We start from the raw sequence: 26,536 nt of genomic DNA on the forward strand, positions 1-26,536 counted from the left end.
TAATTTTTATAAGTTTGAAAAACAGAGAAGTTCATGATCATTGTTGTTATCAGCATTGTAGGTTTATTTTCTATCTGTTCTGCTTGTGCTATCTCTATGGTTTTCTTTGCAAACAGGTGCTTTTATTTTTGTATTTCCAAAGCAAAATAGTGTTCATTTTTAGCCTTAATTATCCACTACACCCCTTTCACCCTCCCCTCCCTTTTTTTTCTTCTATAGGAAAATGAGAATCTCAAAGATTTTCCTACTCTTCTCTCTCTTTGCAGGCGTTTCTGTCGACGCAGGAAATTCCTTGGGCCAAACCTCTCTCTTCACTGCTGCATTGTTAGGTCTTGGTAAAATAGTGGATGTGCTGTTGGATTATGGCTCAGACCCTAATCAGTTAAGTAGAAAGCATGCATTCCTATTCTTAAATTGAAACTGGTATCATCGTTTGATGCTTTTGTCAGTGCAGTGCACTTTTTTTTTTCCCTGCAAAGAATTGCCTAAGATGCTTGTTACTATTTTGCCTCAAGATCCTCAGAGGTAAATAGGTGCTTAATTTTCCTTACCTCAGCGTATAAATGTTTTTTGGGAGTACAAGCACATTCTAGGTCAGATTTTTTTTTCTCCAGTGGCAATGCTAGGTGAGTGTGCTAGGGGTAGCCTGAAACATTTCTCTGTTCATCTTCTGCAGTCGCTGCTATGACGGAAGCACCCCGGTCCATGCAGCTGCCTTCTCAGGAAATCAGTGGATTCTTAGCAAGCTGCTGGATGGAGGAGGTGATCTGAGAGTGCATGACAAAGACGGAAGAAATCCACAATACTGGGCAATGTCAGCTGGAAAAGAAAGTAGTGCTCAGGTACATATACATTGTGTATGTGCTAGGTATGTGTTCACGTATTCATCTTGTGAAGAAACTTCAGCATCTCCAGGAGAAATGACTGAGGTTTTGTGTGTGGAAAAAATATTAAATATTTATTCTAATGTTAACTATAAAAATGTTAAATATTTATTCTAATGTTAACACCACTGTGTTCTGAAGAATACCTTTCGTTCAGATCAATTAACTGAAGTTTTACTAAGGTGCAGGGGCCTGTCTGGGTCTGTAACCTTTTTGTCTACTATGCTGAAATGTGCTAGGAGGAGAATAACAGGCCTTGGTTTTCAGTCCCTGATGTATGCAGCTTGTTTGCACACATGTCTAACTGAGGAATAAACCCATCAGAGATTTTAAAGCTTCTCATAGGTTCTGTGTACCTCGGGCTGTAAGTGATCACTGTCAAGAAATAAAAATGCCATTTTTGTTATCATGGTAGCATGGTAAAACACCAGTTTAAAACTGTGATATTATAATGTTCCTCTTTAATGTTGTCATAATAGTCTTCTAAAATGTTAAAATTTTCAGTGGGTGAATTGTCATGTCTTTGAAGCATTAGTCATTTTTTGTTTGAAGTTAGCTGTTTTGCATTTTCATGAAATTGATTTTTTCCCAAGTTTTTCTATGTATCTATTGTATCTATTGGCTGAAATTACTATTAAATATTGCAAGTAATAAGTTACTTTTATTCCTTAATTGCTGCTTATTTCTTACAATAACCTACAGTTCTGAGTTAATGTTTTCCTCCCCCCCCCCCATAGATGTTGGAATTTATACAGCGCTGTACATCACACATGCAAGCTGCCATTCAAAATTTTCCCTCCGATCTACTCAGGAAGGTTGACTCATCGAAAGCACTGATCTGTAGTCCGTCCAGGTTTGGTGCTCTTGTTCAAGGGTAAGAATTTAATTTAAAGTACTGAGGAACTGAACTGTAAGGAATTTAAGTTCCTTATTTTAATATATTAACATGTTTTTGTCTCTCTCTCTCTCTCTCTCTCTCTCTTTTTTTTTTTTTTTTTTTTTTTTTTTTTTTTTTTTTTTTTTTTTTTTTGGTACAATGTTTGTTCTTGATATTCAGGAATGTTGAGAGTCCTATTAGCAGATTTCTGAAAAGTGGAGCTAATTCAGGCAGGAATATTTACAGCTTTGGTTTTGGGAAGGTAAGATGCTATAGATAATAGTTTTCATATGAAAAACTGTACTAATGTCATGTTTTTTTCATACCAATTACCCTGTTTTATTTTTAATTATTAGTACATCTTTATTCCTACTGAAATGGTCCGGGGGGSGGGTAGGGGGGGAGGAAAAATAAAAGCCCAGATATTCAGGCCTTCAGCAATGAATGAGCCCTATCAGAGGGAGCCATTTTGGGACGGTAAAAACTCTCCTGTGAAATTTCACCTGTGTTACTTGTGGCTGTGTGAGCTGTCCTTATTTCACCATCAAGAGAGTTAAAACATTGATATCTTAACATTGCCAAAATATGAAAGTTAAATCTTGCGTTGCAGTGATTGTGTTAAAGTTTGCGGGGAGTCTGTGGTGAATGTGATCTTGGGAGSTGTTGCATATTCCTTCTTGATTATGCGTTGGTTTTGTTTCAGTTTTATCTTACGGGCAGCAAACATCTTGGATACTTGGCCTCTCTCCCTATTATTGGGGAAAAAGAAGTGGTCCAGGCAGATGATGAACCAACATTTTCCTACCATGTTGGACCATACATGATCATGACAAAGTGAGTGGGACTCAAAAGGATATTTAGCTTCTCTCAAGCCTCTGGATATGTGTGTTCATGGCCCATTTGTTCAAAACTACAGTGCAAGGGCAACCTGAGCCCTCCCCCCCTCCTCCCCTCCTCCCCATCAGTCATTTAATTCTCCCGAAGATCTGACTTGTGTCACAGTGGCCTGGAGAGTTACTGTTTGCCTTGGGTCATGGGAAGGTAGTGTCTTCGAACAGGAAGCCTGTCCTGCTACACACCGTCTTTAACAGGATGAGAATGAACTGTTAATTGAAAGACTAAATGCCTATTGGCTCGGTCATCAAAATAACTGCTTGCTTACTAATGGTAGGAAACAGCATCTGAGCTGTGGGAATTACAGAATTATTTTAAAATGATCCTGTAACTGGAAAAAAAGGTAAAAAGTGTCTTGTGGAAACTCTTCTTATAGTTCAATGTGGGGAGGCAGCAGAGTTACAGTGAAGGAACTCAGCTTTGAGCCCCATCAGAACTGCAGTAAACTGCGCTTTGCAGATCTTCTCATTGCAGAGCAGGAATATAGCAGGTAAGAAAGAATCTGTAGTTGCCACAAGTGCCCCTGGGGCTTGGGTCTCTCCAGGGATGTGAGGAAGTGCGAACAACCTCAGGAGAAAGGTTGCAGTTTCTTTCTAAATGAGAAATACACACTGTCTTCCATTTCTCTGTCTCTTCCTCTCTCCTTTCCCTCTGCAATGGCTCTTATGGGGAAAGATGAGATTCCCTTCTGCATCTGTATGGATACTGCATTGTCCATTCCCTGGATTGCATATCTATAGGTTCTTGTAGTAGCAGCAGTAAGCACTCCTTCCCAAGTGCCTGTAGCCAACTRTTTCATTGTATAATGTTGTGTATTTTAACAATAAGTTGGATGCATTCAYGTTATGTTGCTAAAAAGCCCTAGAAGGCTAGGACAGTCCTTTAACCCTGGGTTTGCCTGACAGTCTTTTTCTTCTCCCTTTGCAGTAAACTTCGTCATCCTCATTTGCTGCAGTTGATGGCTGTTTGTCTGTCTAGTGACTTGGAAAAAACCCGCTTAGTTTATGAGAGGGTTAACTTTGGTTCTCTCTACAGCATTCTCCATGAACGGGTAACTGGAATCTTTTTTTCTGGAATTTTTCTTCTTTAAGGGGTTGAATACAGACATCTAAGTTAGTAGAATTTCCTGACATCTCTCCAATGAGTTGATTCTACTCCAGAATGTTTTTTAAGTTATTCAATATTTATTTTCTTAATTATTGTTTAAGATATTACTCTTTGATTTGACCCTGATTACATATGCATTACTCAGCAAGKGTACTGTTTACTACAGTATGCTGAATATTTGCTTGCTTTGTCTCCTCTGTACAATTTTTTTGACTGTATCAAAATTTATGATCTCCAATGCCAACTTTGAAATTTTGTCCTTTTTTTTTCAGCGTTTGGAATTCCCTGTGCTGCGTATGGAGACAATTTTACATCTGCTACTCCAAATTAATGACACTTTGCGTTTTTTACACTCCCGTGGCTTTATCCACCGTTCAGTTACCTCCTATGCTATTCAGATTGTCTCTTGTGGWGAGGCAAAGTTATGCAACTTGGAATACATGATAGAGAGGTAAAGAATTGCCTCACTGTTTCCGCAAAAGGGACAAAGATAGCAGACTTAATAGWCTTAATTCATATGTTAATTTTAAGTCTTTTGTAAGATCCTTGCAAAATCAGTTTATTAATCTTGAGTGTTATTTATGGCTACCATGTTTTTGACATATATGGCTCAGTGTGAAATGAGCAATAATTAAAAAAAATAGTTTATAGAGAGGGAGGAAGCCGGCTTCTAGACATAAATATACACTGCAAAATATTTGACAGACTAGGGGGCAYGTTCTTGTCTTTTGCATCTGCTCTGAGCACACTGGCCAGATCTTAAAGGCTTGGTAGTAAAAATGTTACTAAATGTTGTTTGATTTGAGTGTAAATTTTTGAAAGATATTACTTTCACCAGCAGAGGTCTCTGCTGCGTAGTGACAAAATACAGTATTTACTAATGTGAAAATACTGGGGGTATTTGTAGGTCTGCTTTGGACCTTCTAGATTCATCGTTTTGATAAATGTGGAGAGAATGGGAATAATTCAAACAAAAAGAAAATGTGACAAACTCAGAGGCTTAATTCCCAAAGACATAACTTCTAGCAGAGTCTTATGTGTATCCCAATATCTGTTTTCTTTATATGTACAGCAGAGATGGAGGAGAACACAGTGATCTAACTCGTATTCCTGTTCCAGTCCAGCTACATAAATGGTGCTCTCCTGAAGTAATCCTTGAAAAAGCTGTCACAGTCAAATCAGATATTTATAGCTTCTGTGCAGTAATGCAGGAGGCCTTGACAGGTATAACTGTAGTTTTAAACTACTATCCCTAGAGCAGTCCAATGAATATCTCTGCCTTTTCTTTTTGTAATAGTAAGGTCTGTTACATGTCTTGCAGAAACTCTTCCCTGGAATGGTCGTGAAGACTCAGTTATTAAACAGCTCATGAGTTCAGGACAGTATTTAGAAGCGGATGTCAGACTTCCAAAACCCTATTATGATATTGTAAAGTCAGGKCTAGAACCTAAGCAGAAGAACCGTTCCATGAACCTCCAGGATATTCAGTATTTGATGAAGAATGACTTAAGGGTAACTTGCAGGACTGTAGCCTTTTGTGCTTTTTAAATGGCATTTGGTTAATCAGAATTAGCATCTCTTCCAATTTAGGCTGTTCTGCTTAAATCTAGGTGGAAGAATTAATTCTTGTTTCAAATCTGAACTTGGGAGTGTCCTTCTGTGACCATGGAGACAAATTGCCTTAAAATAGAAGCTGGAGGCACTGTTTTGTCAAATGTAATTGTATTTTATAGCATTTCTCGTATTACAGGACTTGACTGAGTCACAGACTGGTCATGCTGATGAAATACCAAAAGCGCAAAGGTCTGCTGTCCTGGCTGACATAAACATCTGTTTGGCGTCAGCTTTTAACTACCAGAAAAGAACACTGGGATTGGAAGGAGAAGAGATAACAGAGATGGGTACGTTTCATTGCAGCGAGGTGTCATGTTCCTTCACTTAGCAGGTCCTTAGTGCAAGAGGGTCTAATCTTAATTAAAGTGCAAGTGCTTACAGATTTTTGTGACATTTTGAAAACAGAAGGCCACGAGATTTGGATTCTAGCTAGCAGCATAATTATTAATATAAACTTGAGACCATATCTGTAATTAGTAATTGAAGAGCAGGCAYGTTGTCTTCAATAGAGGGAATGAAATGTTGCTCACGAAATAACTGAATTGTATGGAGATCTAAATGAGTGAAAGCAATCTGAGATGATGGACCTTTTTTTCTTGTTTGTTTTTGTTTTGTTTTTAAGGCAATTCTGCTGCCCAAAGAYACTCGGGTTTTCGTGAGGAGTGTGAGGCATTAGTAGATGCTGAGATACCAACCAGTCTACAGCCAGCTGCACAGGAGAAAGGCCATCACGATGTAGCTTCTGAGCTGCAGGTGACCTGCAGTGTCAGTGATGTGGATGAGAGCCTCTGTAGCTTTGAAATTAATGAAATCTTTGCCAATTACCCAGAATTGCATGAAGACTTTCTGGAAGAAGGCACTGTGGTAGGTCATAATCTGAAGGATAAAAAAGAGCAGCAGAAGGAAGGTAAGGCTACGCTCAGAGACATATWTGCATCCCCCAGAAGGCACTATGAGGAAAAGCCAGTTTATGAGGAAGGTGGCTTTTCAGAGTCAGGTACAGAGCACATTGCAGAAGAGGAGGAAAGATTAAGTGAAGTGTCTGAGCTGTGCAAGCGATTGCAAGTGGGAGGAGATGCAGGGAAAAGAATGAGTATGAGTTCATCCCAGATTGGGCAGCACATCAGCAAATGTGTCCTCAATCTAAAGATTGCTCAGAGCATGTTACAGCAGGCGTCAGGATCCCTGTGCAGAACAGAGGAGAAACTGAACATATTAGAGACTGCTGAGAAACAAAAGAAGCTGCTCCAGAAAAACCAAATGATTGAGACTTCCAAGCAGATATCTCTAGATACATCCTGGAACAGGTTGTCTGATGACATTCCTCAAAATACAAATAGCTCATTTTCCAAAGTTAATGCTTTTTTATGGAAGGCTATAGGTCCACCTTCAAATAACTATATTCCACCACTGATTACRTGTCAGTCACAAGAAATTCGTGGTGAGGATCATTTCCAGGCTATTCCAAAGGCAGCTGAGAGAACATGGGCAATCCAGAATGAGCAGGAAAAGGGCTTTCATCAGAGGAATAAGACTGGAAATGAAGACAGACTCAGCTTCAGCACAGGCRTAAGCCTGGATGATCGAATGGACCTAGATCACAAGGTAAAGTATTGAGCAGGGCAACTGTGCATTTATCACTGCCAGGTTCTTTAGTAAGATTGTAGTAGTGAATAGACATGATTCTGGATGCCGTCCAGAAGCAAGGGCAGAATCTATAGCTCTTCTACCTTTTAAAATATGTGTATGCCAGACACATCATTCATGGAAAAGAGAATGGTCAGCTCAGTGGAGCTGTAGTGTCACTACTTTTGTTTCTTCAAAATACTGGTGCTTTGTTTTGCTTTTCATATATACATTACAGCTTTATTTATGGTCATGGATTGCTCTAACTAGTAAAGTAGCTTCATGCCTGCTTGTTGTACTGATAGTCCGTGGCATGAAACGGTTCAAATTATACTTAAAAAATGGCCTTGGATTTTTGTGTCCAGATAATCGCACTAATGTGCACAATTTTCCATTCACGGAACACATCATTACATGCATATTGCTTCAATTTATCCTAAAAAAAAAAAAAAAAAAAAAAAAGCCACATAAGAAGACCTTGCTCTCTCTTCTCCATCTGCAGTTTTTTTGATTCACAGTACATTGATAAGTCTTGTTCTTCTTGGATCCTTAGAAAATAATTTTAGACCTTAGCTGAAATTAGCACAGTGCCTTAGCAAGGAGAAAAGTCTTAGGCTAAAAAGGAGACGGGACTATGGGGAGAAAAAGGAATCAGAAAAAAAGGTGTTAGGACCAGGCTTAGTCCTGGCTTTATAGCTGGTATCCTTGGCTATGAAGCCAGAGCTATTGCTTCATAATAACTTCTTGATCATTTTCTTTATTTGAATATAAGTAGTTAACATGATTAGCCCAAAGAGAATGGTAAAGAAAGAAAATTATGCACATATTTGCTGTGGGAATAATCTTGAATTGTCTAGATTCATTCATTCCCTGTGTAAACTCATGTTGTGACAGTTGTATTGCACATATATGAACCTACTAGATACCTATAGCAGGGTTTTTACAGGGTTAAGATCTGGAACTRTCATCCTTTCCCACGAGTGCTGCCACTGAAGTAAAGCCTTGGGAATACAGTTTGCGCGGTCAGGTTCTTAGTGTGCCTCATAGCTCCAGTAATAATTGCCACAAGAGTGCCTGACGTGTGCTGAATCACAGCTTCTTGGACTCATTTCAGCAACTACTCCCACGCGTAACTCGGCGATGCAAAAAAAAGTTCAACTTGCAGCCTCAGAAAGGGGGTGATTCACGTCCTGCAGCAAGTGGAACTGAAGAAGAAAGGTGGTAAGTTCTCACATTCACAAAAAGAGTAATTCCAGCAGACTCATCTCGCCACAGCCACTGTCAAAAGTGGACACATCCAGAGTTACAGATGACATTGAATGTATTCTCAGCAAGCCAAAAAAGCCACTCGTCCAATTAGGACCCTGCTGTGACTCATTGTCAGCCGCAGAGCTGACAGGGTAACTGCTGCGACAAGGCAGCTACTGGGAAGGCGCCGTGATCTGACAGGCTACAAATGCTTTTCTGCCAGACATCTCTGCTCGCCACCCAAGCACTAGAATTGGCAGAGGTGGAAACTGCTTTGATCAATGATATCTCACTGTATTAAAATCATTTTTAAATGTTTAAATTATTTTAATATAGAGATGTATATTTATGTGTATGTATATCAGCAGACATGTGCAAATATATATGGAAGTGTGCATGGTTTTGAAAGGGTGGTATCAAGCAGGTTGGTCCTGAACTGAGACAATGCTGAAGAAGAGCAATCTGATAAGGAAGTTTAAAATAATACTGATACTGGTTAGGGTGGATCCGTTCTGTATGTGCAGCCTCATCCAATTCTAAGTGGAAATACTTGAACTTTAATAGCTGTAGGGCTGGCCCTATGTTAGGCGCTGGGAGTGGCAAATAGTCTTGCTAAACCATGCTCTGAGCCATTTAATTAACACTGAAACAACTTGGTGTTTTACTGACTTGCAAATACTTAACACAATATACTTGTGAATTGTTTCCTAACAACATTGTAGGTGCTGTCCCAAATCAACAGCTGAAACTTACAGTACCAAAATAAGTGAGGAGAGAATGATGCAAGCAGAATGGAGGAGTAAGTAAACTGGTTAATTCAACACTATAGTTAGGGAGTGTTGCTTGCAGGATGATGTATTAAAACTTCATACGTTCTTGTTACTTAAGGATCCAAATGCCTTAACTGCTGTAGCTCTATAAGGCATTTCCTGGAGGAAAACAACATGAGTAGGATCCTGTCTTGCTCATTCAGAGTGTGGAGTCTTTATAATCACGATTTCAACCCTGTTCTGAGGATGTAAGGGAGGGACAACATGTAGTTCAGAGAGGGTAGTGTAGCAGTGACCACTGGGTGGCAGTACAGCATGAAAAAGTATTTAAAAAAAAAAAAAAAAAACCTACAAATGCAATTGTTTCTATAAAGACCTGACCACATCATCTTATGCAGATTATAAACTTCCATTAAGAGAAGCATCTAGCTCTTCTGTTGATTAAAAAACAAACAAACAACAACAAAAAAAAACCTATCAGCCATAACCTTTCCATTTCCAAGTCTGTGAACACCATGAAATAGTTTTGACAGTTTGAATTCTGTTGTGTGGAGAGGTAACTTCTTTCCTTTTGTGTAGCTGAAGTAAAACACATGGCCAGAAGAGTGGCTTCAGGGCAACTAGAACTCATCTCTCCATATCCACTCAGTGAATATACGTCTGAAAGTGAATGTGAGAGTGTAAAGGAAGCCTTTCAACACGTCACTGTCAGAGTCCAAAAAAGTCAAGACTTGCAAAATGATGGCAGGTGGAAGGCAGGTGAATGTGTCTGGCATCTGAGTGGTGAGGGGAGATCTGAATCTGAGGAGAGTGATTTGGAATCTGCATTCAAAAGTTTTGGAGGTAAGGCTGCAGAAAAAAGAACATTTGCACTCTCAACCTCCCCCTCGATTTTGGTTTCTATCATTGTGTTGCAGTAATGGGCCACCTTTTCTTCCAGAAAAGTGTTTCCTTACCCCAAAGCAAATTAATGGGTTAGTCATTGAAGAATATAATTATTCCTTTATTTTTTTCCTTTCAGTCGAACTGAAAAGATACTCTTTCTGTAGCACTGTAGCAGATAAGTGCCCTCATAATAGTTGTGGATAAAGGAACAAGGAAAGCTTCACSTGTCTAAATTAATGAGTGTTTTACTGCCTTTATTACAGCATGTTCCTGTTAGGTCATGTAGCTTTACTGTCTTTATTCTCATTGGTATTCCATCAATGGTCCTGACCACTCAGTCTGCAATATTCTTAGCGTAATAATTACATCCGTTGTGACATACTAGGGAGAAGTTGCCAGTCACCATCAAAAGATGAGCAAGCAGATTCTGGAACGGCCCATCAAAAGAATCCAGTCATTCCTCAACAAGCCGAGAATCTCTCCAGCGTATGTATAGCAATTCAAGAAATCTGATTTCTGCTAGTTTTCTGTGAAGCAGTTTAGCTTAGTCTCTGCATAATGAACTATGAAGACAGTAGCTAGTGCTGACTTTTCAGTTGCAGTCTGATCAGCAATCCTTCCACAACCCCGTTCTCCTCGATTCTGTTAACCACGAGGGTAATCTTAGCAGGAACTAGGACTGAAACAAAGTGATCAAATTAAATACTGTTTCAGCTTGATGTAATGTTTAACATTATTAACTAAAATACATCTTCTTTGTTAGGGAGCAGAGAAAGCTTCTTAAATAATAGCATCTTTTACAGGGGCCATCAAAGGAATTGCATCGTTCCCCTGATTCATCTCCTGATGTGTCTGAAGAATTTTTGACTCCTGATCCTGATTATTTCCTTCCTCCCACTGTTCAAGAAAACTCAGAACTAGAGGTAAAAATCACAGCCTGGGAATGAAATTTATGTGAAGGACTTCGGAAGTAGGCTGAGGGAAGTTGAAGGCTGCTGGTAATCTCAGCCTTTTCTTTCTCGTTCTGTCCAGTGTAGGATGCTATAGTCATAAAACAACCTGTATTCATATTCTAAGGAAGACCAGAAACTAGTTGTATGGATTATTAAAACCAATTCATGCTGTTTATTGATGCAGCTCACAGTGGCCAGCTCTTTAAAATCTGTTGATGCCTCCTTTCTGATAACTTTGAACATCATCCTATAGGAATTGTTCTACACTTCACAGCTTGCCTATGACAAATTGAATTTGCTTCCCTTTTCCCCCTTCAGACCTCAGTTCCTGACGGTAAATTAGAAGATAATCAAGAAGTCTATGCACAGACACAGCAACCTGGTGATGCTGGATCAGGTATTGTTATTAAATGTGCTCTTTCTTTTGAGAGAATTTTTGAGTCAGTAAGAACAAATCTTTTGTTGCACTTAAATTTTCGTCGGCAGCCTTCCTCTTAGAAGGCTGAAGCTAGATTCTTTAGGGTTGCTTGGTCTCTTATTCTCCATTATATTAATGAGACTTCAGTGCACACAGGATTTTGGAAGATGAGGTTTGGGCACGGCGCTCAGTTTGAGCGCAGTGATGATATACTTGCTGTGTTTCAGCTAAGACCCTGCTTGCAACCTTTGTTTAACATTTTCATGTAAGTTGCTATGGTGCTGGAAACAACCAGATTTGTTTTTATATATTAATAGTCGTATTGTTTGAAGTCTCTTGAGTTTCAGAATTGTAAAAGCTGACAACGTATGTGCAAAATGATGCAAGGATCAGCCTTGTTCATCTCTTCTATTTATTATTTGTCTTAGCTCAAATTTGTAAATAATGCAGTGTTCCCGAATGCTCCAGTGGTTGACTCTCTGGCAGCTGCGGTATGTTTATGAAAACACGTCTTTAAAAATGCGTTTGTCTCTTGACAACAACAAAGGTCACAAGAACTAAAAAATACAATAAAGTTGTAATTTCCTGTTCAATGAGTTGTGCCATTTTCTTTTGTACTTGCAAAACCCAATAACAGGGAACATTTGTTATTTGTATTCAGGAGGAAAAATATTATTCTGCAGCACAGCAGCACAGAATTCTGGCAGTAACACATTAGGAGTGAATCAGCTTAGCCATATGCCTGTAGCCAGGTAGAAAGACTATTATTTTCATTGCTAGTTCAAGCATAAATTAGGTTATAAATATGCTCTCTTTATTAATTCTGCTCATATATCTAATATTCAAATAGGATGCCAGTGGTGTTTTTTAATGTTGAACTATGCATGCTATTTTCTTGGCAAGAAAATATTAAAAGGACTTTCACCAGTCTCATGGGGCTTTGTCTTCTACTGTGCTTAGTATTTTTTTGTCTGCCTAATGAGGGAGATAAATAGGAAAAAATAAGTCATGTATATTACAGTTCCTTTTCCTGAATATACGACAGTCTGATATACAACAGTCTTAAACAGAGCAAAGATAATTCAAATTAGGACTTCTGTCACTGGTTTTAGATTTTGATGTTTGCTTTGGTATTAGAGCTCAAATGGCATGAAGATCCTGCCTTTTCCATGCCACRGGAAGGCTGATTACTCAGTGTGCCTAGAGATGATATTACCCCACGCTTGGCTCCTTGCAGTCTYGTTATCTGGCAAACATGAGAATTATGTCCAGTATTTCTGTGAATCTTATATTGTCCCAGTCCCTAGAGATGTCACCAGGATCACCCCCAAATTTCTCTGTTCCTTTAGAGAGACAGAGCCTTTGAGCAGTGGTTTTCATGCTGCTTGAGAGCTCCCCTTCGCTCATCTTTTTTACCTGGAATTAGCGGTTGCTCCATTTCTCTAGAGTGGGAGTGAGAACTGTACTTACTGTCACTCTAGAGAGACCGACTTGCTAGTACCAAAGGTAGGGAGCAAGTGTAAATAGTTGATCTTATAGTAAAGGGTAATATTTCTAATTTCCCCCATATTCTCTGTACTGGTTACAAGTCTGTAATGTGCTTAAAACAACCTTTTTTATCTAGCTTTCCTTTCCCTGCCTTCTAAGACCTTAAGCAAAAGTTTTTAGGATTTTGTCAGTCCCAGAGAAAAAGTAGTCCTTTGAATGTAGTTAGTATTTTTTTCTCTTTAAAACCTAATTTTCATAGTTTTTCAAGAAGAGAAATTAATATTTCCTCCCCCGACACCCTCCTTCTTCATTGCAGCATGGAGGCAGCACRAGAAGTGATACTACAGGAGCCACAGAAGGAATGCGGAGAGAAAGATGTGTAAGGCCACAGACTGTTTCCTACTGAAACTGCAGCAAGTTGGCTTGTTATCATTCTAGAAGTTTTCTTTTGATGTAAAATGAGAATGTGTGACAGACCAAAACTGAGAGGGCAGGGTGCTGTTTAAAGTATTGAAATAATGTTTTTCATAAGAAGAGAGACTTACAGAGAAGAGCAGTCATACACCTTACYTGTTTGAAATATTTTCATACTCATAAGCAATCATTCAGTATGATTTGAGTGTATAACGTCATGTTTAAGTGTGAGTATTCCTTGTTTCTTCTGTACAAAATAGAAGAAATTATTTTTAAAAGCTTGCTAGTGTTTAGTTACATAAATATTACAAAAATAGGCTGATGATTGTGATTCTTAGGAACAATTAGCAAAATAAGTTTGACTTTACTAGTAAAGTTGGTTTCTTTTTACAGATAGTTGGGATTTTACTAATTTGATAACAGTACATGATCAGTACATGAGAAAAGTATAAATAAGGGTATATCTGCAGTAGATGTTATTTTTCTTAGTATTTCTGCACCTGCTCAAAAAATATTTGTARTTTGAGTAGACATCACTGCCAATGTAGATATCTAGCCATTTTACTTTTAGCTGCCTAATTCTTTAAAAGACTCCTAAGATTTAGTAAATCTTAATTTAAAAGCTCTTCAATTTTAATTAAGTCTTGAGATCTTCCTTTGGCTTTGGAAATAGTGCTGTACCTGCTGGTTCCCATTWGAAGCCCTTGTCCTCTTTGGAGGCAATTTACTGAGTTTCTTCTTATAAGAGAATTATTAAAAGGAGGAAGCTCCGTAACGGAACGGAGAGCTGTTAATTAACTTTTTCTGTCTCTGCAAGATCATTGAATATGCTGTTCTTTAGCCTTCCAAAAATTCTATGAGAAGCTGTCAAAAGGAATGTCTAACTTCCTGCTGAAAAGCTAGGCAAGACTGAACAAAGTGAAATTTAAAGTTCCTGAAAAGAGCAGAATTTTGTATTTCAGAAGTGTAAGAAGTAGATATTCTAACTGTCAAGGTATCTTTCAATTCCTTAGATCACTCACAGATATTCAAGATTTGTCAAGTATTTCCTGTGAGCAAGAGAGCTACTCTAAAGCTCTGAACTGTAAGACACCCAGAGCAAGTCATGCACCGACAAGCGTCAGCACTCCCCTGAGCTCAGGTAGCTGCGGAGGGGAGGGGAAATAGAACCAATAACTGACTTCACCTTTCTGACGTGGAATAAGTGATCCTAAGAAGCAATATACTGTTGAAGTCTTTGTTGTGGCCATGATAGTTGCATTGCTGTAGCTAAAACTCTGTTTAGTCAAAAGGAATCTGACATACAGAACTAAAGGGGAATTTATTATAGACAGCTAAAAAAGCCAGTATCTGAAAAGTCTCAGAAAAATAGTTACTTGACAATTAACCTTGTAGTAACCTTCATAAATCAGAAGCTGTCTTAGAATTTGAAGCTGATATGGAGTGATAAATGTAGGGGTTTCACATTTTAAAGCAAGACAAATACCTAGTACGTTTTTAGTGCGGCTAAAGTGATGTCAAAATTTTTGAAATTKTTAAGTGTTGTTTAGGGGTAATGAATTACCTTGTGCTTTGCACTTCRATTCACTTTGTGCAGTAGAATAGTAAAAAGTTTTTAATTGGTGAAGTCTTTAGCCATTAGTGTCAGAGATGGAAACCCAAGGCAGAAATCTGCTAAGAGATCAGTTATAAAATTTCTTTAGTTTCCTGTTTATATTAGCTGTTATTCAAAGCTTCTTCTGCATCTATTCAGTTGTGACTAAGTTACTAAAATAAATATAAATATATATATATAATCTTAGCCATCTTTTTTAATTTTAGAGGAAGAGCTTCTAGTAGCCAGTGAGAGATACAGACACTATCATGAAATGGCAATGGATACGTCCTCTTGGGTTTCTCAAGAGATTTCCTCTTCAGTGTCCAGCAAATTGACTACAGCCTGTGAAGGAGGAAGGARCACTCAAATTACCTCTAGTTCTTCAGAAACTTGCTCCTCTGGATTGAAGAWGTCTGTAAGTCTAGAAAATAATCGTTTATGCTAGCCACACTTTTAAAATCTTAAAAAAATATATTCCCCTAAAATAAGTACAAGACAAAACCCAGAAATATTATGAGTATGTTGGTTATTCTTTTGGTGTTGGCTTCCATTGCCCATAATGAACTGCCAGTTGCCTTGCACATGATATAGTAGTCTTGCAACTGCAAGGTATTAAGCGTCAGCAAGTTGACTGAGAAGAAGAGTTCTGTTTTTATTGGTGGGGTGGGAGGTGAGGGGACAGAAGGTGCTTGGGGAGATGGTCTTCTGGTGAATCAGCAGCAGGTTGCTTTTCTGAAGCAGTCCAACCTGCTTGTGAACTATAGCTTTTTGACTGTGTGGATGCGAGAGTTAAATCTGACTGAAAGTAAATGCCTGTGTTCATATATCACGTATCAAATATGTAAATTTCAGTGTGGAGCTGAGGAATTCTTAAAATTCTAGTTGGGGAAGGTAAGTGAGCATGTAAATCAGTGACTCCTTGAGGAAGAAAATTACAGATGGAAGCCTCCTGGTAATAAAGGTGGGTTGGATGCATGCAAATGTTCAGAAAGCCCTTGTATTAAGGGATTAAGTTTGTCCCTTTTATTACATGCACAGACTTGGCATAATGTTATCAACTGTGCTGCATCAAAAAAATCCTCTCTTGAGCCGACTATTTCCAAGGTCACTCTAGCGATTTCCAATAACCTTTTTGGAACTGAAGATATTCTGGAGCCTCAACGTTATCTTAACTGCCTTTCCAGGCTGTTTATGTATAAAACAGTTGCCTTTATGCCTTTCTTATTGTTATTCATTGAGGGGCTGTCATTTAAAGATGAAATTAGAGTTTGTTCATCCAGAACAGTAGTAACCACATTCACTGTCGACAGGTCAGCTTAGTGTCTTTGACCTTGCACAGCAGACTGCTGGCATTCGTTAAGCCCATTAAAAACACTCTGCTGCCTTGACTGGCGCTGTGGAGATATTTGATTATTTCACTTTCTTGTCTAAATTTCATCTTAGATTAAATATGTGAAGCAACAGATTCCTTTGGAGAGCAGTGAGCAAAATTTGCTTTTGATTACGAATTCTTGATTTATGGGGGAATCTCTTGCCTTTCATGGGCGTGCTTGACTTTAATATTAAAGATTCAAAGCAGAAAGTGGGATCTTAAGAGATGTCAGAATTGTCTCTTCTGGGGTGTCGGGTCCAGTTTTCCACATAGACTGTTTAATGATTAAAGTTATGTCACTAACAGTACCTCAAGCAAAAAGTCTCATGAAAAGTTATCAGTATTTTTGAAATGTCTGACTTATCTGGATGCTCCTTCTATTTTCATTTTCTGAAAACAGAGCTTTTTGAATTAAAAATTAGTAAGCTGTTTGCTCTTTTCTTAAGGACTTGCTGTTTTGGACTTAATATGTTAAGGGAGAGGATTGAAAAAGTTTGGTTTACATTGTTTCATTCTCTATGGTCTTGCACAGAGGAGATTGTCAGTAATTGCTTCATCCGAGAGAAGCACCAGGAAGCAACCAGGTAAGTCTGTACGTGAACATTCAGCTTTTAAAAGAGTTTTTACAGCTTGATTTTTTCACCCAGATATCTCCTTTTATAAGTAGAAATAGCAGTACAATAATTGTATATTAATAGAAACTGTTATATACAGGTGCAAAGACAAAACCTAAAACCTGAGAACGCTGAGGTCTGCTCAGCCTTCACGTGAAAAATAAATTTTACTGGCTTGAAACTTGCATTTCAGGATTGAGACCTTTATGTGCAAGTCTTAGCTGTAGGTTAGTTTTCTGTTTTGAAATTATTTAAGGACATTTGGTAAAATGTGAATGAGCCAGGTTCAGAAAGGTTGATAAATTAAATATGTCAGTAAGAAGCTGTCATAATCAAAACTTATGTTACAGTTATTAAGGATTAATCACTGTTAATTAACTAGATATTTTCTCTCTCAGCGCTCTCACAGGCATCTAACTACTTCATTGATGAGCTGCCTCCACCAGCCCAAGAACTGCTGGATGAAATTGGTAAGAGGCACTTTACCTGAATGGGACRAGGCTTGCCAGCCGTGTTTAAAGCCAAGGGTTGTCCTTCAGTACAGTCAGGATTTCTCCCAAGTCATTCACTGCTAAAATACGTAAGAGCTTCCAGTTTAGTCAGAGTCAGGTCGGTGATCAGAAAGTCAGGCATCAACAGCTTAAACTGGCTCCCAATAATCAGTTAATTTTTGAAGTTCCTGCATTTCACACAGCAATTAGTTTTTARATGTAGACTAAAATTTTCCGTATCTATTTACAAAAAAAACAGGTTGGATAACTGCTTTAGTCAGGTATTTTTTGCAGAGCTTAGTTTGTGATTTACATTTCTTGTTGTAATTGCATAGATCGTCAGACCAGAACGCAGTGTGAAACTCATTACGTTTACTAGTGTGTGTTTCAGAAAAATTTACCTTGGTTATTCAGCTAAAACTCATCCTAAGCAAGCACCATGTTTTTGAATAATTAAGTGTATATAGGTCTTGGGCTGGTTTTGAAAAGGGGCATGCAGGTCTATGTTCTCGTCTCTTTATTTCCTCATTCACCAAAACAAGGAACGTGGAGACTGTCATCTGGTGAATGAAATGTGGTCAGGATCACCTAGGTTTGGATAGATAAAGAAAGATGGTACCTTAAATAGTATGGAGTCAACTTTAAAAGAATATCTAGATCAGTAAGGAAACATGCTGTTTTTTCTCAGAATATTTAAAGCAGCAAGATGGCAGCACTCAAGATTTCGAAGAGGAGGCATTGCGTGACCGTGGCGTGCCAGTAAAAGGTTAGTTGACAGGAGTCCTGAGAGGTTATAAAGCAAAAACACCTTTTGCGTTATTGCAGAATTACTTTAATGCTGGTAGTTGTATGTTTAGTTGTGTGACAAGCTTTTGAGGGACATTTGGATGGACAGCRTGTGATGTTAGAGGAGCAAAAAAATGCATCTTTTTTCAGAGGCTCTGCCCTGTCTCTGTTTCCAGTGAGTAAGAAAGTGAAGTGGAAGAGCATGAGTTAGTTTGTACAAAAGCTAAATAGAATAGTCTCTTGAGAATGATATTGGCACTTGTTTGTGTTATCCTGCAGCTTTGTTAGATCTTTTCCATTTAAAGTTGTTACCCAAAGGATAGAAGCTACTTTGACTTTATTCATAAGAGTATCTTGTTTTTAGGTGTTAAGGAATGCGGCAGCCTCTCTTGCTTGCTGTTCAATCACTGAGGTTTTGTTGTATTTGCATAAAGTACAGCTATTTCAGACTCCATTTTTGTGACAGCCTACTGCTTCCTGCTTATCATAGCTTAGCAGAAGGTGGCTGAATATATTCCCATGCTGTAGGGAGCAGAATTTACTGAGATAAGTCCAGGCGGTGGGGAGAGGGAATATTGTTGGATTTTGCTAAATAGGGTGACAAACTAGCATCCACAGGTTTTCTTTTGATTTTTCTCCAAGATCTAAGTTCGTAAGGGGAGAGATTAAAGATTAGTTTCTACATTTTAGTAGGAAACAAAATGTTCACTCCTGTGAATCTAAAAATGTGGTACAGTAAAATATTTCTCTAGGTCTTGCTGTTGACCACTTCTAACTTAGTGCGAATTTATGTAATTGGTGGAAAATCAGATGATCGATGAAAGAAGAACTGAGAAATTTTCCAAGAGACTGAAAGTTTCCCAAATGCAGTAAATAAACCCACATTTTCTTTAGTATAAATAAAAATAAAAAATCTTTTCCTGTGTTAATAGTTTCCGATCAAATTAAGATAGATGATGGAGAGGCAAAAAAGGAAACAAAGAAGAATGAGAAGAGAGATCATAGCTTCTGGACTGAAGAGACATTAAATCTAATGGAGGAAACAGAAAGGTATGAAAACGACGAGGATGATAAAGATGATGTTTCCGAGGAGTATTTGGCTATGAATTATAAAATTTTAGAATAATAGCTGCAGTATATTTTGTCAAGTTTCCATGTTTATAATGTCAGCTCTGTTAAGGACTCTAATTGTGCATGTGCTTTCTTCCAAAATATCTAATATTAAACTTGTCAGCATGCATTTTAAATCTTTTATTCAACAGGGCTCATTCTACTCTGGATGATATTTTAGAAAGAATGCATCACGTGGTTCCTGAAGCTGGGGAGAAACAAGAAGGGCCTCAAGTGCACACTTCTAGGTTAGTYGATAATTGATACTTTGTTTTTGAGTTTATCTTATGTTCTGTGCACAGACCTGTGTGGGAATTTTTAGAAAATGGACTGCCACTCTGCAGGCAGTAAAGCAGGAATTCCCCAGGAGGCATCAGACTGAGCTCCTAGTCCTAAATAGAGAGGGAAAATAATAGTATGCTAAAATGATTTCCTGTAGGTGGAAAGCAAACATTTCCAATCGACTTGGAAGGTAGTGCATCATCTTTACAGAAATTAGAGATAATTTGTGAGAGTGGTGGATTTTTTGAGATAATAAGAAAGAAGAACATATATTCAGAGAACAGAATCATGAAAGCTCTTTAGAAAAGATTTTAGAGAAGAATTTGAGCAATCATACTCTGTCATAACAACGTAGGTAGTAAGCAGTGAAGAAAACGACAGAAATAATATAGTCATCRCTTTTTAAGGAAAAAAGTGTAAGTCCCAAATATCTTTCTTTTTTTTTTTTCCTCCCTCCTCCTCCTTTAAAGAGAACCAAAGATCAGAACCTATTAACTCTGAACAGCTCCACACTATGTCAGTACGAGATGCCTTACTAGGGAACACAAAATTGTCTTCTGTTTGGCATAAGATATTTTTTGAACATAGAAGGCAAATGTCATGATAACGAGGATCTTACTGGTAGGACAGGCAGATTCCTGCAATATGTACAGAGCCGTGTTCAGGAAAGATGCAATCAAAAGCCTGTTTCACGGTCAGTCAAATTATATTCACTTAATACTGGTGCACAAGGAATCATTGGAATCTGCATACAAATGTAAAGCACTTCTATTGTCTTGGTATGTGTATGTGCACATGTATGTGAAGTTGCCCATTATAGGTCTGGGCAAAAATAAAAATAAGGTATTTCCCATCTCCAGAGACTTATGTTTCAGTGCTCTGTATTCAGTCTCTCTAAAGACAAATACAGAAGATTGTGATGAAATACAAATTTCTGTTATTCAAGGRCTGCAAAACGGAATGATCCAGGCGATGGTGGAATAAAGAATGGAGTAAAAGAATGCAGAACAAGAGGAGAAAGCAGAGAGCCAGAAAGCTCTGCCAGGAGTCCAGAAGGTCCTATTCATCTATAAAGCTACTAGATGCTTAGCTGGGCTGCAGTTCTTTTGTTATATTGTTAGCAGTGAACTTATTGAGCTTGCACAGAGTAGGATTCTTAATAGTTTTGGTTTTTTYCCTGATTCCTTTGCCATTCGGGTACTATTTCTTCCCTTGCTTTTAAGAGAAGAGGCTACTCTGGACAGGAAGCTAGTCAAGACAGGAAGAACAAATTAGCATCTAAAATTGAAGAATCGATACAAAAATGAAAAATAAGTTGGCATTTTAGTCCTACTGATCAACTCGTTAAAAAGGAGAAAGATCATCTCTTTCTGACCAGAGTTTCCAATTTGGATGATCAGTGAGAAAATCTTTGGCCCATAGGGGAGCTGAGTTGTGGCAAGATTCAAGGATAATAGAAGGAAACAAGATAACAAATAAAGATTCCTGTGCTCTACCTGATTTAAAAAAAAAAAAAAAAAAAAAAAAAAAGAAAAAACCTGACTGGTGTTTGACAGCTCAAGTAAAAGGTTTCCGTTTTTATCAATATTTGTCACTTAAAAACTGCTTTGTAAAAATACATAAGAGCTTGTGTTTTGTCTGGAAAGAAAAAAGAAGAAATTAAGATAGTCGCTTTCTATTTTGAGGATTGCGGTTGCACAGCATTAACAGATATGGCCCCCTTTGCTATCATACTTCTAGAGAATTAAGATTGGGCTTCAGCTTTGAAGAGAGAGAATATTTTCTCATCACAAAGGGGGTCTTGGGTAATACCCCTTATAGAGCAACAGAACTGAGGCTGGTTTCTGATTACAAATGCAACTTAATGGATTAGCAAAGGAAACATAATTCTTCATGCTGCTAATGTACAGCCAGAATCAGAGCTTTCTCTTTGAAGTGTTGCGTGGTTCTRTTTTCTTCTCGGTTCCCTGTTGAATTTACATGTTTTTGTAGACCCACATCATGAGGATCAGAAATTCCGCTTACGGCRTCAGCTAGCGTGGCCTTCTGCGTTCAGGTGAGCTCCTTTGAGCTAAATTGGGCTTTTGGCAGAAACGGGAATATTTGTGTGTTCTCTCTTGGTTTCTGTGCCCGGGAGGCAGGAGGRCACTGTGAAATCCCATTCTCTTCAGCTCGCGTGCGTTGATATGAGAAGAAACCAACCATGTAACTCTCATTTGTTTGTTTGTTTTTTCCCCTACAGGGTAATTGTATTGGATCAGAGCAACCCTCCTACATGATGAAAATGGACAGAGAATAAATTCTAATATATCACCAGCTTACTGCAACTTGGGCAGTTGACAGGCTGAACTGCAACCTTTGGCCACACAAACAGTTGTAATACTCAGATCTTCTTTAACTGCAGCAGCAAATACAGAGAAGAGTCCAATGTTTTGCTTTGTAAAGCAGTTCTTATTTTTGTGCTATCATAGCATATCAAAGACAGTATCCATAATACTGCAAAACTAAATTGTTCTCTGAACGTAACATCCTTGCAATCCGGATGTTTTTTTTCCTGTGGGTGCACGCTTTCCTAAGCAAAAGAATTTCTTGCTCTATTGCATTACACAGTCTTCAGTATWATGGACAAAATGATTGCAGGCTGCTGTTCCTCTTCAGGTTCTTGTTTAGTTTCACAGTGCTGGGGTGTGGAATACTGTATTACAGCCCACATGGTGTATGTTTTTTCCTTGCTCATTAAATTTAACAAGGTAATTTCTTGTTTTTTTCTTTTCTGAGTGCTTTTGTAATCTGAAGTTGAACTGATTTGACTGATTAACGGGACTAATTGCTGTACAAAAAGTTAATGAGAAAATGCTGGTGTTATTCAAAGATTGCAAGTTAAGTAGTACATTCACTACAAATATCAGACAAAAGAAAGAGAATCTGGTTAGTTTTATTAAGATGCCTGTGTGCTTAATCAAACTGTGCTTTTATTAGGCTTAATCTGAAGATATAACTCTGGATGAGGCTTTCTGATGGGCACAGCAGCTTCATGTTTTAACCCTTTTTCTGGCTGATACTTTGGAACAGGAAGCTTGAAGATTCTCCTGATGTGCCTTGGTACCAAACATGGGRAGCCGAGCTGCCTTCGTGTGGCGTAGGCATGTGCTGCATGTTGTTGTTCATGTACAGAAATTCTGCGCATCTGTAAGTGCTAAATGAGCTCATTTGGTTGAACAGTACTGGTAAAGGTTTTGAGATTACCATCTTGCCATGTATGGGTTTCTTTTTCTTTCTTTTTTTTTTTTTTTTCTTTTTTTTACTTTGTTTTATCCCTTCCATTAAACTGTATATATGGCCAGATACTGATACAAAGCTCCTCCAACAAAGATGCCACCAACTCTGGCAGATCCGGGGGAGCTTTCCTCAAAAGATCTCAAGAGCAGATAAATGTCCTTCCATACTGACAGAACAGGGTTTTCTTCAGTTGTGATAAAACAGATGCACCCGCAGTGAGGAGGTTACAGCTTGAGTTCTGTAACCCGACTTAATGGCACTGTGAGTAGCTGGGAACCAGCCCTTGCACTTGTGCATTGCCCTGTTCYGCCTGGGTAAGTGAAATTAGTATTTTCTCCCCAGGGCTCGTGGCCTGGGCAGGGCTCCTTCCCTGGGGTGCAAGTTGTGTCCTCAGGCAGAGGACCTGAGTTCACGGGTAAGAGCTGCTGCCACCAAACGAGTTTCCATCGCCAAGGCACGAGGTTGTGACGTGCCAGGTCRGAACAGACGGTAACGACGAACGCCCGCAAAAAGGCAATCGCACAGTTGTGTGATTTTGTCCTCCGTGCCGTGTTACTCATACATGACAAATACATGAAGGTCATTCCTCCTCGCTTCAGCAACTCCCTGTGAGTATCGCCATGGTTTGTAGGCTCACTGATTTAACTAAAAAGAGTAATTAAACCYGTTGCAGTGCAGCAGCATGGGGGCTGGAGGAGGCTCGCATACTTCAGCACGTGCCTAGTTATATATCACCCTGTTTTGCAACATGTGGCATCTCAGCTTCTTGGATTTCTGTCTCTGTTTTATAATCTATGGAGCCAAATGGTGAGCACTTGAACCATTTTCCCATCTCTCAAGTCCTACCCAGAGCAGCTCTCCTCACTGAGGCACTGGTGCCTGCACTGCATTTTGGGCAGAGGGAAGGGGAGATGCAGAGCAGGAGGGATGTGAGGCAGGGCCCCCATTTCTCCCTCTAGCACCACAGTGCAGCTCTGTGCACTTTTTTTTTTAATATAGATATATTTTTGGAGGCCTCTCGCAACCTAACACTGAGCTTATGAAGTGCCAACAAGTGCTAACAAAGCTGCTGCTTCTCTTCAGCCCTGTTCTCAGCCCCTGTACCTGTCATACAGGTTTTTCACAGCTTTTAGTTAATGACACAGTGGATCTCAAATGCATAGGGAAGAAAACTTTGGGCACTAAAATCCCCCACTAATCCATGCCAGTCCAGTGGTCTTTACAGCTGCCTGGGTAGCAGCAGTGCAGCAAGGCGAGCRGTTCCTAGCGCTTCATCCCGCTCATTGCAAAAGAAAAGGGGGTCCAAAGTGTGGACGGAGGTGCTGGAGCGAGTTTTGCCGTCGTCTTTATGGGCAATTGGCCACAGAAACAGAACTGCAGAGCTCAGTGCGAGCCTTGAAACCTTCTCTTCCTGCAGCTCAGCCTCAAGCGTAGAGCGATTGAAGTGTTCAGTAGCTAAAAGGGGGAGATAATTGACTGTGAAGGCAGGTAAGCTGCTGACAGTGGGTTTAAAGATAGAAGAATTTGAAAAAAAAAAAATCTTACAAGGTTTGTGTGTGCATTTATTCCCTGGCTCCTGCCTTTACAAGTGTTCTCCTTCTTGCATAACCCGCACTGTGCTCCTGCAGCTGGTGCAGGTAAACAGCCTATTCTGAGAGTGGAGCGAAGGCGTCGGTGGCCCTGTCACCTGGATGCCCCGTCCCCAAGGCCCCGGCATCTTCTGCTCTCGGTGATTGTAGAGGCTCTGTTAGACCTCTGTCTTAGGGCCTTTTACAGCCTGTTCTTAGCCTTTTTGGGGGGCAATCAATGAATTTATGGACTTTTCTTGTTACTTTAGATAAAGAATAGATGTTTTTGCATCGTTTCTTTCTCGCCGTGGTGATTTTTGTGCTAGTCATGGCATTTTTCACCAGTTGGGGAGCAGGAGGGGAGATGGTTTCTGGCGGATCCCAGTGTCTGCTGCTCAGGCAGAGCCCTGCCGACCTGTGAGGCGGGTGGCACCAACCCACTACCACCGGTGACGCCTACCGACTGCCACTGGTGCCACCAACCCGCTCCCACGGGTCAGCCCTGTCACCTTGGTGCTGTTTTCRAGGCCGCACTGCGACCTTCTCAGCGAGACAGGGCTGCAGATCACGGCGCTGCATGAGGAGGCTGCTTCCCMGCAGTGCCCTTAACCAAGGAGTGTGTGCACACACACGTATACATATACAGACTTGGCTGAAGAGCATGAACATACATATATGTATGTACATGCACACGTACGCATGCGCACCCCCATGCACACAAAAATATAAATTATATATGAACATACCAGCATCTATGCATATAGCAGTGGCCTGCTTGTGTGCCTGTATGTATGTGTACACACATATATATATATATATATATATTTACACACGCACTATAAATATATACAGTATATATACACATATATTGTATGTCTATATGTATAATGTGTAGTGCAAGTGTATGTGTATGCATATGTGTTTTATGTGTGTGTATATGTATATGTATACACACATGTTTGGATATGTATACAATGTGTAGGTGCAGCAACAAAGCAGAGCCTGGGAAGGGTCCCTGCCCCTGCTTTTCCAAATGCCCTTTGCTAGCGGCGCCTGAAAAGGCGCCTGTTTTTAGCACAAAGGCTAATATTAAACTTTGCTGAGGGCGGTTTCCCGCGTTGTGAGACGCAGCCGGACGCCAGCACCTCCGCAGCCACTTCMCGGCTTTTGTTTTTATTCTCCCTTTTGTTTTTTATTTGGGGTTCTYATTATAAATATTAACAAACGTGACAAAAAGGACACAGCTCGGTAATACTGCGAATACAAAACCCAGGGAGGAGGAGGAGGCGAGAGGACGATTCCGGCAGCCGTCACAGGGAGCGCGGGGCGGCTGTCGAGCACGGAGTGCGGCCGCGGGGCCAAAGAGAAGGGATTTGGGTAGAACGGGGGCGAATCCGCCCGCCCCTGCGTGCCGGGTAGCCAGGGACCCCCGGGAATGTCCCCCGGGAGGGACTGGGCGCCGTGGCGGCCCAGCCGGACCCATGCATAGCTGTAGGACGCGGTACAAAGAGTAAGTCATTAAAAAAGACCCTATGAACGGGATTTTGTTTTGCCCTCCCCCCCATATCAAACGAAGTGTCGCACTATTGTAACATTGCAAAAACATTGGAAAAAAATGGAAAAACATTCGAAAAAAGGAAAAAAAAAAAAAAAGACAAAGTCGCTTCCAGGGGATGCAGGTGCTCCCCGAAGGCCCCATGGACACGCACACGCACAGACAAAGGGGGACCAAGCGGGGAAGGTCGCGGCTGGCAGTGGGAGCAGCCGCGGGCGGCCCCATTCCGGCGGGTTGGCACAGCAGGACGGGGCCGGGGAGCCGCGCCGGGCCCGACCACAGCGCTGCCACCCGGGGCTCTCGCTGGCAGCAGGACACAGACACACACGGGGCTCTCGTTTTGCCACTGAATCATCGCAAGGCAGCAAGGCGGCACTTCAGGACAGCCAAGAGTCAGGAGTACGGCGGCGTTCCGGTGCATGCAGGCTTGTGGGGCGTGCGAGTGTGAGTGCATGCATGTACGCGCAGCTGCACTGTGCGTGCACAAGTGTGTGTGTGTGTGCACGTGTGTGCACGCATGGCTGCGCAGCCGCGCGGGTGCATGGGTGCATGTCAACACGTGTGCATGCATGGGTGTGCACCCACGTGTGTGTGTGTGCATGAGTATGCATGGGTGTGTGCCCACATGTATGCATCCGTGCGTGCTCCTGGATATATATATATGAGTGTGTGTGTGTGTGTGTGTGTGTGTGTGTGTGTGTGTG

General features: G+C 40.1%; 1 protein-coding gene across 1 annotated transcript in view; it reads left to right on the plus strand.

Annotated features, from left to right (window-relative positions):
• Positions 1–22,704, plus strand: part of TEX14 (testis expressed 14, intercellular bridge forming factor) — a 27,207-nt gene extending 4,503 nt beyond the window's left edge. The window contains exons 2-31 of the mRNA XM_026047895.1: positions 267–381; positions 677–842; positions 1,622–1,758; positions 1,942–2,023; positions 2,465–2,595; positions 3,032–3,145; positions 3,583–3,706; positions 4,035–4,213; positions 4,835–4,986; positions 5,084–5,274; positions 5,513–5,663; positions 5,999–6,981; positions 8,117–8,223; positions 8,973–9,049; positions 9,600–9,863; positions 10,291–10,391; positions 10,709–10,828; positions 11,177–11,255; positions 11,938–12,028; positions 13,081–13,143; positions 14,192–14,319; positions 15,000–15,190; positions 16,680–16,731; positions 17,160–17,231; positions 17,941–18,018; positions 18,971–19,088; positions 19,301–19,396; positions 20,365–20,486; positions 21,423–21,486; positions 21,673–22,704. Of these exons, the coding sequence (XP_025903680.1) occupies positions 267–381; positions 677–842; positions 1,622–1,758; positions 1,942–2,023; positions 2,465–2,595; positions 3,032–3,145; positions 3,583–3,706; positions 4,035–4,213; positions 4,835–4,986; positions 5,084–5,274; positions 5,513–5,663; positions 5,999–6,981; positions 8,117–8,223; positions 8,973–9,049; positions 9,600–9,863; positions 10,291–10,391; positions 10,709–10,828; positions 11,177–11,255; positions 11,938–12,028; positions 13,081–13,143; positions 14,192–14,319; positions 15,000–15,190; positions 16,680–16,731; positions 17,160–17,231; positions 17,941–18,018; positions 18,971–19,088; positions 19,301–19,396; positions 20,365–20,486; positions 21,423–21,486; positions 21,673–21,709 (4,385 nt within the window). The 3' untranslated portion in view covers positions 21,710–22,704. The remainder of the gene's footprint in view (positions 1–266; positions 382–676; positions 843–1,621; positions 1,759–1,941; positions 2,024–2,464; positions 2,596–3,031; positions 3,146–3,582; positions 3,707–4,034; positions 4,214–4,834; positions 4,987–5,083; positions 5,275–5,512; positions 5,664–5,998; positions 6,982–8,116; positions 8,224–8,972; positions 9,050–9,599; positions 9,864–10,290; positions 10,392–10,708; positions 10,829–11,176; positions 11,256–11,937; positions 12,029–13,080; positions 13,144–14,191; positions 14,320–14,999; positions 15,191–16,679; positions 16,732–17,159; positions 17,232–17,940; positions 18,019–18,970; positions 19,089–19,300; positions 19,397–20,364; positions 20,487–21,422; positions 21,487–21,672) is intronic.
• The last annotated feature ends 3,832 nt before the right edge of the window (positions 22,705–26,536 follow it).

This window comes from Nothoprocta perdicaria, unplaced genomic scaffold (assembly GCF_003342845.1).
Source record: "Nothoprocta perdicaria isolate Ctin4 unplaced genomic scaffold, notPer1 scaffold_50, whole genome shotgun sequence".
NCBI lineage: Eukaryota > Metazoa > Chordata > Aves > Tinamiformes > Tinamidae > Nothoprocta > Nothoprocta perdicaria.